The sequence below is a fragment of the Myotis nattereri genome, assembly GCF_964212035.1.
Source record: "Myotis nattereri genome assembly, chromosome: 4".
NCBI classification, from domain to species: Eukaryota; Metazoa; Chordata; class Mammalia; order Chiroptera; family Vespertilionidae; genus Myotis; species Myotis nattereri.
This window is the reverse complement of record NC_138079.1, coordinates 46150448-46164142: the sequence shown is the minus strand read 5'-3', so window position 1 is coordinate 46164142 and position 13695 is coordinate 46150448. Positions and strand designations below refer to the sequence as shown.

At 35.7% G+C, this 13695-nt stretch overlaps 1 protein-coding gene across 2 annotated transcripts in view; it reads left to right on the top strand.

The window, feature by feature from the left end:
* The window catches only part of EDIL3 (EGF like repeats and discoidin domains 3), a 410871-nt gene that overhangs the window by 241814 nt on the left and 155362 nt on the right, over positions 1–13695 (top strand). For both annotated transcript variants that reach the window (XM_081090558.1, XM_081090559.1), the window contains one exon: positions 2799–2912. In XM_081090558.1, the coding sequence (XP_080946684.1) occupies positions 2799–2912 (114 nt within the window). The remainder of the gene's footprint in view (positions 1–2798; positions 2913–13695) is intronic.

Sequence of the window (13695 nt, the reverse complement as noted above, 5' to 3'; positions counted from 1 at the left end):
TGAATAATTATAAAGGCAGTGTTTATTAAAATACATTTTATGTTCAAAATTCAGCTATCAGCTAAATTTTGGGGAAAATTATATTCACACACACACACACACACACACACATACATACATACACTAGTAGCCTGGTGCACAAAATTCTGCACATTAAAAGGGAATTAATTAGAGAAAATATTTTAATATTGCTAATCATGTTCCCCCGCCTGACGCTGGGCGGGGAGGCAGCCTCACATCCCAGGCCTGCACAAGTCCCCACCCACTGATGCTGCAAGTCCCTGCCCACCCTCACCTGCCTCGCACAAAGCCTCCTGCTGTTCGGTCATTACGGTGTCATGGCGTCATGGCCATTTGCATATTAGCCTTTTATTATTACGATATGTATATATATTCTATTAACATCAAATCTTGTGTAGGTCTCCATCCTGCCTTCCTTTACTCATTTCTTAAGCTCGTGCCACATATGATTTAACTAGGTCTTTCTAAAGCACAGGGTGCAGAGAGTACTCTCCATCTGTTCCCAGGTCTTCAATGCCACAAGATAAAAGAGGCTCCTTCAGCTAGCAGTCAAGGTTCTTCATAATCTGCTCCCTGTCTGCATCCTCAGATGTGGTCACCAGCACTCCTCTTCCATTCTCTGATCCAGGCAGACTGGGCTATTCCTGTACCTGAACACGGCGTCACACCATGGACATTTCTCTTCAAAGTGGTGACTCATCCTGCTCAGAAATACACCATCATCTTCATGCTGCCCTTACTAATCCCAAGTAAAACTTTTAAGTCCAAAATGAAGTTATATTTCCTTTATGTGATCTTCAGATATCAATACTTAATTTCTCCTATATCAGTATATAAAAGAATTACATGTGTAATTTACAAAATAAGTCAATGCACTCTTTAAGAGATGAAAGTTTAATTTAGCCGTGAACATATTCTCATCTAAAACAAATTTTAGCACATATGATCAAGCAAAGATATATCAGGCATGTTCCAAAGTTGCCAAACATCATCTTACTTTACACTGAGCTTGCAAAAAAATAAATAGATAGCACAGAGACTCTTGTGCACTTTCAAAATTTAATGAAAATAATTTGCATTAGTTTAATATAAAGACTAAGTGAAATGTTGATATAACTAAAAAGAGCTAACTATTATATCAGATAAGAAAACAAATGACTCCTTCCTTCTTTCCTTTCCTTTCTTCTGGAGAGTTTTAGTGTTAAATGTCTAGAAGTCTATTGTGTTTTACTATAGCACACAGCTATTTTTCGAGACTATCAGATTCTGGTTTTATTTTATTATTTGATTATATAAAATACTTAAGTTATTTTGAATCTTTCTGAACACAATCATGAATTGATTTTCCTCTTAAGCTGTAACAATCAACCAGAAACCAAAAAGGATGCTTTTTCAGAGTCAGTCATCACCTGCCTAAGGAAATTTAGACCAACATTTTTACAGTAAACTTATAATGAGAAGTGGACAAATTTGCTTCCAGGAGGAAATACTATTTAGGAGAAAACGATAAAGCAAAGTGCAAATAGAGGCTTTTCTAGTATTTTGCCCTTGTTCGGTCTTGAGGGGGTAATTTAATGATGGTATATACTGCCTTAAGTACTATGAAAACCCAGGACTTCACAAATACCTTTTGATACATTGTAGTGTATCAGAAGGCACAAAACACATCTGAAATTTAAAAAAACATAACAAAAAAACACCACATTTACATTGTCTGCACCACTATTTCTAATCTTTTGTTAGAACTATCAGGAAACATTTATGGGCAATAGTTGTCACCAGATAGTGTGTGGCATTTGCAGAAGTACAAAGAACAGTGCAAAGCAGGAGCTGAATCTGTAAAGTTCGCAGTCTGACTAGGTAAAAGGGTGAAAGGCGAGTGAATCGGCAATTTCTAAGTAACACCATTTAGGTAGGTAAGAAGGTTGGGGGGAAAAACAGAGCTGTGGGAAGAAAGGCAGAGAGGGAGTTCATTGGAGTGGATGACAGGAAGAGAAAGCAATGGAAGCAGTGTGTGTCCTTTGACTACTTCACTGTTCCCAAGGAGCCCAGCGTGGTGCTGTGCTTAGAAGGAATGATTGGTAAATATTAGTGACTGATATTTGACGGAATTAGTCATTATTACTTTTTCATTTAAAATCATACTCATTATTTCTGTTGTCCAAAATTAGCATGGAAATTAGTGTAATTTAAGTGTTTTATATTTCCAATGATTTTACATCAGGTATAATAATGGTATATCAAGGGGTAAGTCTCTTTAGTTATCCTAACTTTAGAAACCCTTGAATGAGATTAGGAAGTGATCATCATTTACATTTATTATACTTTGCATTTAATGAGCTTTAGCTTTTAACTCTAATTTGCTTCTCATCGCATTCATCAAAGGCAAACTATTTAGAAACTAAAACATCTCTGTCAGTTAGAATTTTAATGAATTAAGATGAAATGAGACAGTGTTAATTGGCAGTTGCTGCAGGGGAAGTTTCTAGATCTTGTAAGTGATACCAATTCATCCCTCTATCAGAGTTAATTTGTTTGATTTAATTCTAAGAATACACTGACTATTTCCATACACTATTCGTATTTATATTTTTTATTGAAGAGTAGTTTAGTTCTATTGGTCTTTCATTTAAATTCTCAGTTCCACTTGAACTTGATTTAATTTGATTGTTAATAAATTTAAGCATCATTTCTTTGTTGACTCATGATTAATACACATAACTAATCATTTTTTTCACCAATCCTTTACTTCTTATGTTTTTTTCTGTTTTCCTCAGACATAAATGAATGTGAAGCTGAGCCTTGCAAAAATGGTGGAATATGTACAGACCTTGTTGCAAACTATTCCTGTGAGTGCCCAGGTGAATTCATGGGAAGAAATTGTCAATACAGTAAGTATTAATATATATGTATGTACAAAGTTTTATTTGCATAGCCTGCATTTGTTATAGGATCTGAGCTGACATCGATATAGCTTACTTCCAGAATTCATAATTTATTGAAGTGGTACATTTAATATTTGTTGTTTAAATGTTATAAAATTCCAGGATAGGTCTCAGTGCATGATGGGCACAAGAGTGGTCACCTTGTGGACTGAAAGTAGGGCAACAGATCCTCAAACCCCAAGTGTATCTCTCTCATGGATACCATTTTGGCTTTTGAGTGTGTGTATTACCTAAATTTTCACCACAGTTATCACTTTGGTTTAGACAATACATTCAGCACACTGTGGCCAGATAGCCTCTATCACAAATAAAAGGTAGAGATAAAGGAAGATTCATTGGAGTTGGACAATATATTAGTAGGAATTTTACACACAATTTTTCTTCTTGGAAGCCTAAGCCAGTCTTGAGATTATGGATCAAATGTTAGAACAATAATTTACCTGAAGTGTTAACAAAGAAGCACAAAGGACTCCTTTATTCCCCCAAACAAACAAAATACTAGGAAAAGATAATAACAGAGTTATAGTCTCATGGGAGGAGACCAGAATCGGGCACAAATATTTATTAATGAGAACAATAATGATACAGCTCAATAATTGTTAGATATATATATATATATATATATATATATATATATATACACACACACACACACACACACACACACACACTTCATAGTGCTACTGTTTTGATGTGTATACTATTAGATATCACAATACTATAGATATTCAGATGGCAAATGCAGATTGGAATTCAGATGCAGAAACTGGCACAAAGTCTATGTGGTTTGCCCAGGCTCTCACAGTTAGTGACAGAAACAGCACTAGAAAGAATCTAGAATTAGGTCTTGTGATTCCAAGTTCAGAATATTTTCCTCTAAATTGAGATATCTCTTCAAACGGAGTTGAACAAGATCAACACAAAAGCACACTATACCTCCTCTCTTATGCACACCCCTCCACACACTCATATATACTGCTGCTTTTTTAGCCATATTAACAATTTTATTTCTCTCTTTCCTTCTCTTCCTCCCCTTTGACAACGGTAATTTATAAAATAAAAAAGGAAAATTATTTAAGAGTTTCAATGGGTTATGTATATAATCAAAATTATGATCTAGGGATGCTCATTACCCTAGTTCTAAAATTTTTAAAAAAAATCTGAATATCAAAGAAATACCTTGGATTGGGAAAATTTTTTCTAAGTTTAAAATTTTTGGAGAGAGACATTGAGCATGAGTTGATGAAGATGCTGCAGGCACAGACAGATGGAAAGAAAGGGCAGTCTGAGTAAGCAGGTTGATCATAGACAAATAGCCAACTATCCCTGTGACCTTCCTACTAAGCAGGTAACTAGCCAGCCATTAGGTGAATTTAATTTCAACTGGTCCTTGGCCTACCCCAGGCACAGTCCTTGCACCCTTCTTTACTTTTATTCATGTGTCTTGAAGATGTCTGCCCAGACAGCACTGGAAGTTGTGCTAAAAAGCATTCCCCTAAGGCCGTGGTCGGCAAACTGCGGCTCGCGAGCCACATGCGGCTCTTTGGCCCCTTGAGTGTGGCTCTTCCTAAGCCTTAGGAGCACCCTAATTAAGTTAATAACAATGGACCTACCTATATAGTTTAAGTTTAAAAATTTGGCTCTCAAAAGAAATTTCAATCGTTGTCCTGTTGATATTTGGCTCTGTTGACTAATGAGTTTGCCGACCACTGCCCCAAGGGGTCTGAAAAGGAACACTTTATTAATAGGGTGAGGAACAAAAATAGATGGTAGTCGACGACTTGACTTTCATGCAGCAGAAACAGAGATCTGGTGCCAGAATGAAGGGCTTTCAGGTAGTACTGGAACTTTGACAGATCTTAAAACTCCGCCTGGATAAGAGGATGTCCGGGCTTGGCAAGGCCACCTCTGTCCCACAGGAGGCCTGGCAGGGGAGAAAGAGGAGGATGGGACCTTCGGAAGGATTGTTCAAGTGACATGTCATGAGAATCCTACCTAGGAAGCAGTGCCTCTCCAAGCTGGTCAAACCCTCGCTGTTTGAGTGACCTTAAGAAGTAGTGTCTGAGGTTGTAGACAACCTCCTGTCCTGGGAAAGGAGACCTAAGACTTGGAGTTATTCATATGGCCTTGCCTCCCCGCCTTTCCCTTCATACTGACCAGGGAACAACTAGACACCAAGTTGCTTGCTTGCATGTTGAAAATGAAAGGAGACCTGGGTGTGAACTAGACATTGAAACCAATAGCTAAAGCCTGTCCATCCTCCCATCAGAGACTTTTGCTGAGGTCACCACATCTGAAAATTCCCTTAAAGAAGAAAGAACCTGATTGATTCTGGAAGGATGTATTGAAATAGACTTTGATACTTGCCCCCAGTTTATGCCTAATGTATTTCAATCAGTTTTTGATATTGTGTTTAATGAAATTCCTTGATTTTCTTTGACTTGGTTTTATATTCATATAATATTTATATTTAAATGTAGACTTCTCTTTGAACATGAATGTGATAGTGAGGTACTCCCCTTAGCCCATCATATGCTCTGATATCCTCCCACATCCTCTGTCATCTCTGTGCCCCAATAAAAACAACACTGATGGCACACCTGTAAGAATTATAATAAATTAGGATTCTTACCCTCTTTGTATTGCCTGGGAGATGGCTCTGCCTTTTTCTGTGACTTCATAGAGTGTTAAAAATTGAGGGTAAGAAAGTGCATTCTGCCACAGTGATGATTTAGGTCTACATACTGAAAACTCAGAGCATTCACTCATGACAGTGCACATAGAAACACCTGCAGGTTATAGGCAGTGCCAGCTCTGAGCTGACCGAGGGTAGGATCTTCAGAGTCAACATGACATAGATTATAACCAATGTGCCAGCTTCCACTCTTTAGTGAGATTGATAAACATTTTTCTTGGCTATGTATCATGTCCCATAGGAACACCATTGGGTTGGCTTCTGCCTGCAATAATGGTAGAGAAGCCATTTGTTCAGGCTGCTATTTCAGGAGGAAGAGGGAAGGGAGAAAGACAGAGACTAACTACTGAGTGGGTCAGAGCATGCCCATACAGAAATGCTATTATCATTGTGTTCAAATCCAAACTGCCTTTAGTCTATCCATGGACTCTAATCGTGGGCTCCTGCACTCATATTTGCTTTACTTGACCTACTTCTTTCTTATTTCTACTGATGGATTAACTAAGTTCTGGTATATTTAAAGGTGAAATCATTCTCAGCACCCCCCCCCCAAATTGTAAATAATGGCAGGTATCAAATTATAAATAATGGCAGGTATTGCAAAGCAATACAATTGACTTAAACACTGAAATATCTGTATAAAATAGTAAACAAAAAACAGAAATATTTACAATATCCATGGAAGGCAAATAATACTTATCCTTAATTTATTATTTCTCTCAGTTCAATAGAATTGAATACAACAGAAAAAAACAAGAATGTGACTAGAACCTTCTCACAAAAAAGTAGTTTAATATTTATATTGTAGTTGTGCCTTTATTATTGTTTTTCTAAATATTCTGATATTTTTTTAAAAAAATAGACTTTAGTACTGTTATGAGCTGGAAATAAGAATAGTATTTTAAATGTCTGTTTAATGAGAGCCCTAGATAGGCGAAGAAAACACTGGGCTGACCGTGCATCTCTCTGCTCCTACCTCTCTCCATGTCTCTCTACCCCCTTTCATTACACAAGCGGAAACTGGAAGATGAATGGCAGAAACACATGGCAATATCGATCAACACAAAAGGGTGACGTTCTAAAGAGGAGCCGAGGCCAGCTGGCAAACTTTAGACAGAATATGAAAGAGACAAAGGAGAGGGGAGGGAGGGGAATGAGAGCTGTTAAGCCTGGACTCCGTGCTAGCTAACAACGAGGCTCCCTGGAAGCTCCAACACACACACACACACACACACACACACACGCACGCACGCACGCACGCACGCACACTCACTCCATAAGGAATTTGTCTTATGGGTAGAACATTGTAAGGCAAAGGAGGGGACAAACAGTTTTTTACAAACATAAAAGCTCCCATGAGGCAATATTACTTAAGGGAAGTCTAGGCTTCAAGTCTAGGCAGAAAGCCCTTCTGCCTGTGTCCCTTCCACAGTCTGTTCCTAGCTCAGCTCTCAGCGGGAACCTGTGAACCAGTCAGAGTGCATCACCTCTCAGCTCAGAATCTTCTACTGGCTCCTGACCTCAGACTGTGAAAATTACAGTCCCGTTCCAAGGCCGGCAGGACCGGCCTGGACTTCCACCCTTCTCACTCACCTCTCTGACCCGTCTACTAGGACTCTGACTTTCTCATACACTGCTCCTGCCGCTGGCAGGTTCAGGCACTCACCTGGCACATTCTTGCCCAGAGCATTTCCTTTTCTATTCCTTTTTTCTAGAGTATTCGCTATGAATACTCCCACACTTCCTCCCGTTCTTGCATAACAGACACCTCTTCAATGTGGCTTTCCCTGACCTCTCCACTTCCTTACCAAACACCCCAAATCACACACTCAACCCCTTCTCTGCTGTAGTTTTTCTCCTTCGCATTAATCACTAGCATATATTTTTACTTTTAAATATTGTTTGTTGACTAATTCTCCAGTGGAGTACGTGCTCTATGAGGGAAGATTTTTGCTGTCCTAATCACAACTGCCTAGATAGAACTGGCAAATAATAAGTGCTCGACAGACAGTTGCTAAATGAATGAATGAACCTGGCACTCCGAGTTCATTACGCACAGGGGAAGTATCTGACTTTTCAGTGCCTTCAACCACTATCAAGTTCTTTTTTTGCCCGACTTGCTGTTTTTAAGTAGTATTATAAAGCTGCTTTTGCCAGTATAATAATATGTAATTTGGTATATTAGTTGGTACTCACCAAATAAAATTGCAAGTTGAATTGTTTCCCTTTGACTTGATAGGACCTTTTATAATTCTATTTTTGCAATGGGATTATGCAGATGGATTTATAATAAGAGAGATAAACAGGGAACCTGTTTCTCTTTATATGCCAATTCCGCATGCAGACATTTTGATAAATGATCTTAGATCAGTTATTTATTTCTCATCCATATCAATTAATCAATAGACATGTGAATGCATGATGTTTATGTTGATTGCTACTTGAATAAATATATAAAAATCAATGTGATTTCTTTAGAGTAATGTAAATATTTAATTAATACAGCTATTCAGCACTTTATAAAGAATAAATTTATAATTTATATCTAACCCTATCTGTTATTAACATGATGCTCAATTATGTGATAATAATATGATGTAAATCACTTATTAAACATTTTCAATAATAGTATAATTATATCAAATGTTAATAACAAATGTTTTCATACTTGGAAAATTATACCTATAATTTTACACTAATTATTTAATAAATATGTTTATAGGTTGGTGAAGGGAATAATATTATCATTTAAAGAATTTCAATGTAGGTTTCTAGATAACCTATCTTTGACTTGAGCAGATTTCAGTTATTTTTTATGTTTGTATTTTTTATTTGTTATTTAGGATTTGATTACATTTGACCTATGTTTTATTTTAATTAAAGTTACTTTTGATTGATATGTGAAAATCATTTTACTGTTCCCATAGTATTTATTACCCTATTCCAGCAATTCTTCTAATTAAAGTTTTAATTTATATTTTCTTGTTGCTTGTAAATGATACACACTCCAGTGTTCAGACAGCCTTTTTCATAAACAGCTTGCAAGGAAAATGATGATGAACTGGAATGGAAACCTATTCTCACAATAACAGATATGCTGTGCCATCTGCATTTAACAGAACATGGTATTTAAGTTAAAGTACGTGCAGTGGAAATTGATAGCACTTTAGTTAACGCATCTAAAAATAACTGGGATTGTTTTCATTTATTGGACTATGTGGCCCACAGTAGATATCTACAGTTCCCTCCTGGGTGTTTAAATGTAACATGATTAAGTTTCAGAAATGGTACTCATATTCATTCCAGTGCTGCCGCTATTTGTGGAAATTAAGATAGTTACCAAGGGAACTCTCATAATGCAACATCCCCAAATTATTTTGCTGGAAAGTAGTAAGACTTGTATGATTTCAGAGGGTTTTAATAAAAAAATGAAAACTAAAATCTTCAGCTCAGGATAAAATGATGTTTCCAAATGTCAAAATTATCCAGGTTTTAAAAAATTTAATAAAGTAACCTAAATAATTCTACAACCCTTTCCTTTAAGAGTTCTATCTATAAAGTTCTAAGAACAAAGGCAATAATTTATGTGAATATATTTTGAAAACTATAAATATTGTCCTATCTTCATTTTTTGAGCCGCTGTAACTAGGCCTTCATTACAAATGAGCTAATATGTACAAATATATACAATATATGCTATATAAATGTCCATATTCTCTTTCTTTTGATATCAGTGTTCACTGCCAAGTACATTTGTATAACAGCAGGCTTAGTGAAAATTGATAAAATAAATTATGTGATGTGTATTTTTCTATGCTCAACAATTATTGCATTTGTAAAGACAAATTTGCAAATAACTATAAACACACAACTATATCTTAATATTTTGCCACCAATTGTCATATGATAATGTTGATGTTAATTTAGACTTTTAACTTATCATGTGCCAAGCACTCTCCAAAGTACTTTAAATAGTAATTCATTTAATCCTCTTAACACTCTTTGTATGAGGTTTTATTTATCATTGGCTCCATTTTACAGAGAAAACTCTGCCACCAAGCAGTGAAGTGATTTGCGTAGCCCACATGGCTAGTAAGCAGCAGAGCCTGGCCTTGCCCAGGCATTGCAGCTGCGTGATGTCCCTGGCCCATGCGGGTGAAAGGAACACTCGATTACACCTTGCACTTTAAGAACACGTGCACCTGAGAGTAAGAGTTTCAAAAGAGCATAGGCTTTGCATCATGTAGAACTGGGGTTTCAACTCTGGGCTTTTTCTCTTTGGAACTATATGTGTGAACAAGTTAGTTGCTCTTTCTGAGCCTCGCATTTCTCATCTGAATATGGAATTAGTAATACCACTTGTTTTACATTGATGGGCAGATTAAAATTAATACTATATATAAAGGAACTAGGAATATGCCTAGGCAAATAAATATTGTAAATAAGCAAATGATTGCATAAATAAAAATAGACAAACATATATTTGTGTTATTTGAAAAGCCAATGTTAATGTATCTCACCTTTTATTTTGTTATACATTTGTACAATTTAAACATTTTTATTATAGACTCAACTTGCCTATCTATAGTGACTATGTACTTGAGAATACCTTGTGTAGAAGTCAGTTATAATGATTTATAAGGACATAACTTGAGGAAACCCTGTAATAATAATATAATTTTTAATAAAGAGATATTATTAGTCCAACCAAGACCATTATAGGAAATAGGAGTTGCTTTGGTTTTTGAGAAATATATCACAACCTACTTCTGAACCACAAAGACCTCATATTATTTTTTTTATCTATGTCTTTATGTTTGTAATTATCATAAGTTATCTCTGTTATTTGATCAAGTATTTTAATGAATGTTGAACAGAAACTAACCATGGAAAGACAATTATAGTATTTTCATTCTCTATAAAGATGGTCAAAGATTATATATAGTTCTATATCATAAAGCATTGAATTCCTACTCTTCTATATTCAGGTATGACATAGTTATAAAAGCAAAAATATATTCTGATGTAAAATAGTTTTAAATATAAAATAAGTATTTATAAGGAAGTCAAAATTGGGATTACTTCCCAGATATATTTAATAGAAAAATTAGATAAGTCCAGTATGTGAATCTATTCAATTATGTGATCAAATAAAGTAGCCACAAATATTTGTTTTATTTTCTTAACATAATTATGTAGGGGGTTTTGAGAACGTGTCTGAATGAATAAATTCATTCACCAAATTACATCAAAGAGTAGCCACCCTCTACAGCTGGGGCAACATTGGTAATTAAAATAAATTCAGTTCCTGCTTTCATGGAGTTTATAGAGTGTGGGAGAGAAAAACAAGAATTGCCTAAAATCAAAGTATAAAACATGGCGAGTGCCATGCATGAAAAGAAGAAAGCTGGGGTAGGGGTGCTTCTTCTGTTTGGGGGATTTAAGGAAGTGACAGTCATGCTAAGAGCAGAAGAATGGGTAACAGGTACAAAACAAAAATCAAACAAAAAAAACACAGAAAGCATGGTGGAGATGAGGATTTTCGGAGAAGGACAATATGCTCAAGGATAAACAGATCCTTTGTCCATAGAATCTTAGTATTTAGTGGATGATTTGATTATTGTATAATCAAAATGTGATGAGGTTTTTAGGATAATCATTTATTTACCTTTTAGGCCTTGCCAATGTCGGATCAAGGTCAGTCAATGGACTATGTATAGTGATGGGTGTTACTAGACTAATTGTGGCAATTGTTTCACAATAAAGGCAAATATATTAAAAAAGACCACTTGATGGCAAGGAGTATTTATATATTAAAAATACACCTTATAAACTACCTTGATCTGCAACCACAGCCACTTTTAAAATACCAAAATACACTCTCACTTTTATAGATGTATCAAGAAATCCAAGAAAAATAATCATTAACTCTAATCTTATTTTCATTTGAGATAAAACATATCTGCTTTGTTGTACAAATTTGAAATGGCATGCCTTCACAATAATTTTTGTCTTTGAAAGCATTGCCTAACTTAACTGTGAGATTACTTTTCTTACACACATAAAATAAGAATTAATCTCTAACACCAATAGGACAGGGGGACAGCTTACCTCAGGCTGTCACCTTTTGTGAACATAATATAAAATAAGTAGACTATGAATTGATGAAAATTTTATATTCAGGATTGATTGTATATCATGTTAAATCCAAGGTTCATAATAATTAGAATCTGCCCACAAATATACACAGATATAAATGGATATAACCATAATTATAAATATTTGAGAATAGATCTGATTATAACAATTTTCCACTTCTTTTTAAAGATATAATAAGTTTATCAAAGCAAATAAACAGAGTACTTAGCAACTTTATCAATAGCCTTCAAGGGAGAAAATGATTTCAGCATTACAGCAGAATGAGGTCTTTGCAACAATAAACGCAAAAAAATTTGACTCAGTGACAAAACAAAATTGGATTTTCTGTATCTGACACAGAAGATCCATCTTCAATCAGATGCCTCTGGGTATATTTTTCCAAATGTTGCCCAGCACTTTTGTACAGACATATTACACTTTAAAAGTTCACCCACCATACCTTAAAGTGATAACCTAATAAATGAAAGACAGAAAAAAAATCAGCAAAATGCTCAAATAGACCCCCTAGGACTTGCTAAATGCCTCTAACAAATTGAATCAGATTCTCATTACCTGACAGTTTGGTATTTGATTGCAAATAATTACTGAAACATCCAGTAAAACCTTCTTGATTTCCAAATTATTCATTCCCATTATGTGTTAAACTGCAAATGTTCAGGGATTAAAATTTAGTCTTGCATTTATTCTCAAACTCTACTACATATTTCCTATTTCAAAGACAAAGAAAGATGAAGCAGGCAGAGAGAAGGAGAGTTTGGGAACAGGATAGGACAACTTGATATCACCCTCATAAAATTTAGGTTTGTAGTGCCTGATTGAAAAAATATCCCTCACCCTTTAAAAATGGGGATGAAATAACCCAAATAAAATATGTATAATATAGAAAAACAAAAATTTCTCTTTAAGGAAACTACTAGGAAAGAAGTCACCCTAAGACTTTACAGGTATATTGGGAACATGGTTAAAATATATTCTCTGGGTCAGTAATTAATTATGTGCACATGTTTACGTAGCATTTTGGGGTGTTCAGGTGAACTTTTTGTTCTGAATATGAAGCGAGGCTGAAAATCCTTATTTCCTAATGTGGACACTATAGGCAGAAACCACAGTGGTTTCTGCCTTTATCTCATCCACTGCACAGCAGAGATCAATGCTTTTCTCAAATGCAAGAGAGGAAGGAATATAAATGGTTTCTGATCCTTTGGTAAATGTGCACAATTTTTTATGATTTCCTGAAAGCCCAAGGATTTCAAATAGTTGCAATAAAATTTTACTGGCCACCCTGGAGATAAGTTGGGCAGTGCCCCTTGCTGCAGTTTTCAATCTGCGCAACCGACTTGGAAGTGATAGCTTCCAGCTGCATGCGAGACAGAGAGCCATGTGCATGGACAGGGTTTCATCTTCAGAGCAATCTTCTTCCACCGAAGGACAGGGTCACAACAAAGTTCCTTCCTGCGTGGGCACATTGAATTGTATGTGCGTTTGGCACGTGCTGCTAAGATAGGACAGCTAGTACAGCAGGTGATAGCTCAGCAAAGCACCGGCAGTAAGAGATTTAGATTTAGGGATCAGATGAGAATGGTGAAGTGGTAAGGTTGAATGTTAGTGCCAAGGGAGAGAGTAAAAAGAGTAAAGAGCACAAGAATGTGAAAGATAGAATTTAAGGCAAGTAAAGAAATTCTATCTGCAAAGATACAAACAACAACAACAACAAAACCCCCAAAACAACAACAAAAAACTAAAAGGGTAATCAGTGAAATAGAGAATAAAGACTTAAAGCAAGGGGAAAAATGTTTCCAAAACAGAAGCTGGCCAAGGAAATGGATACCCGAAGAATACTTTTGAAACTTGGAGTCTCAAATCGTTGAGACTAAA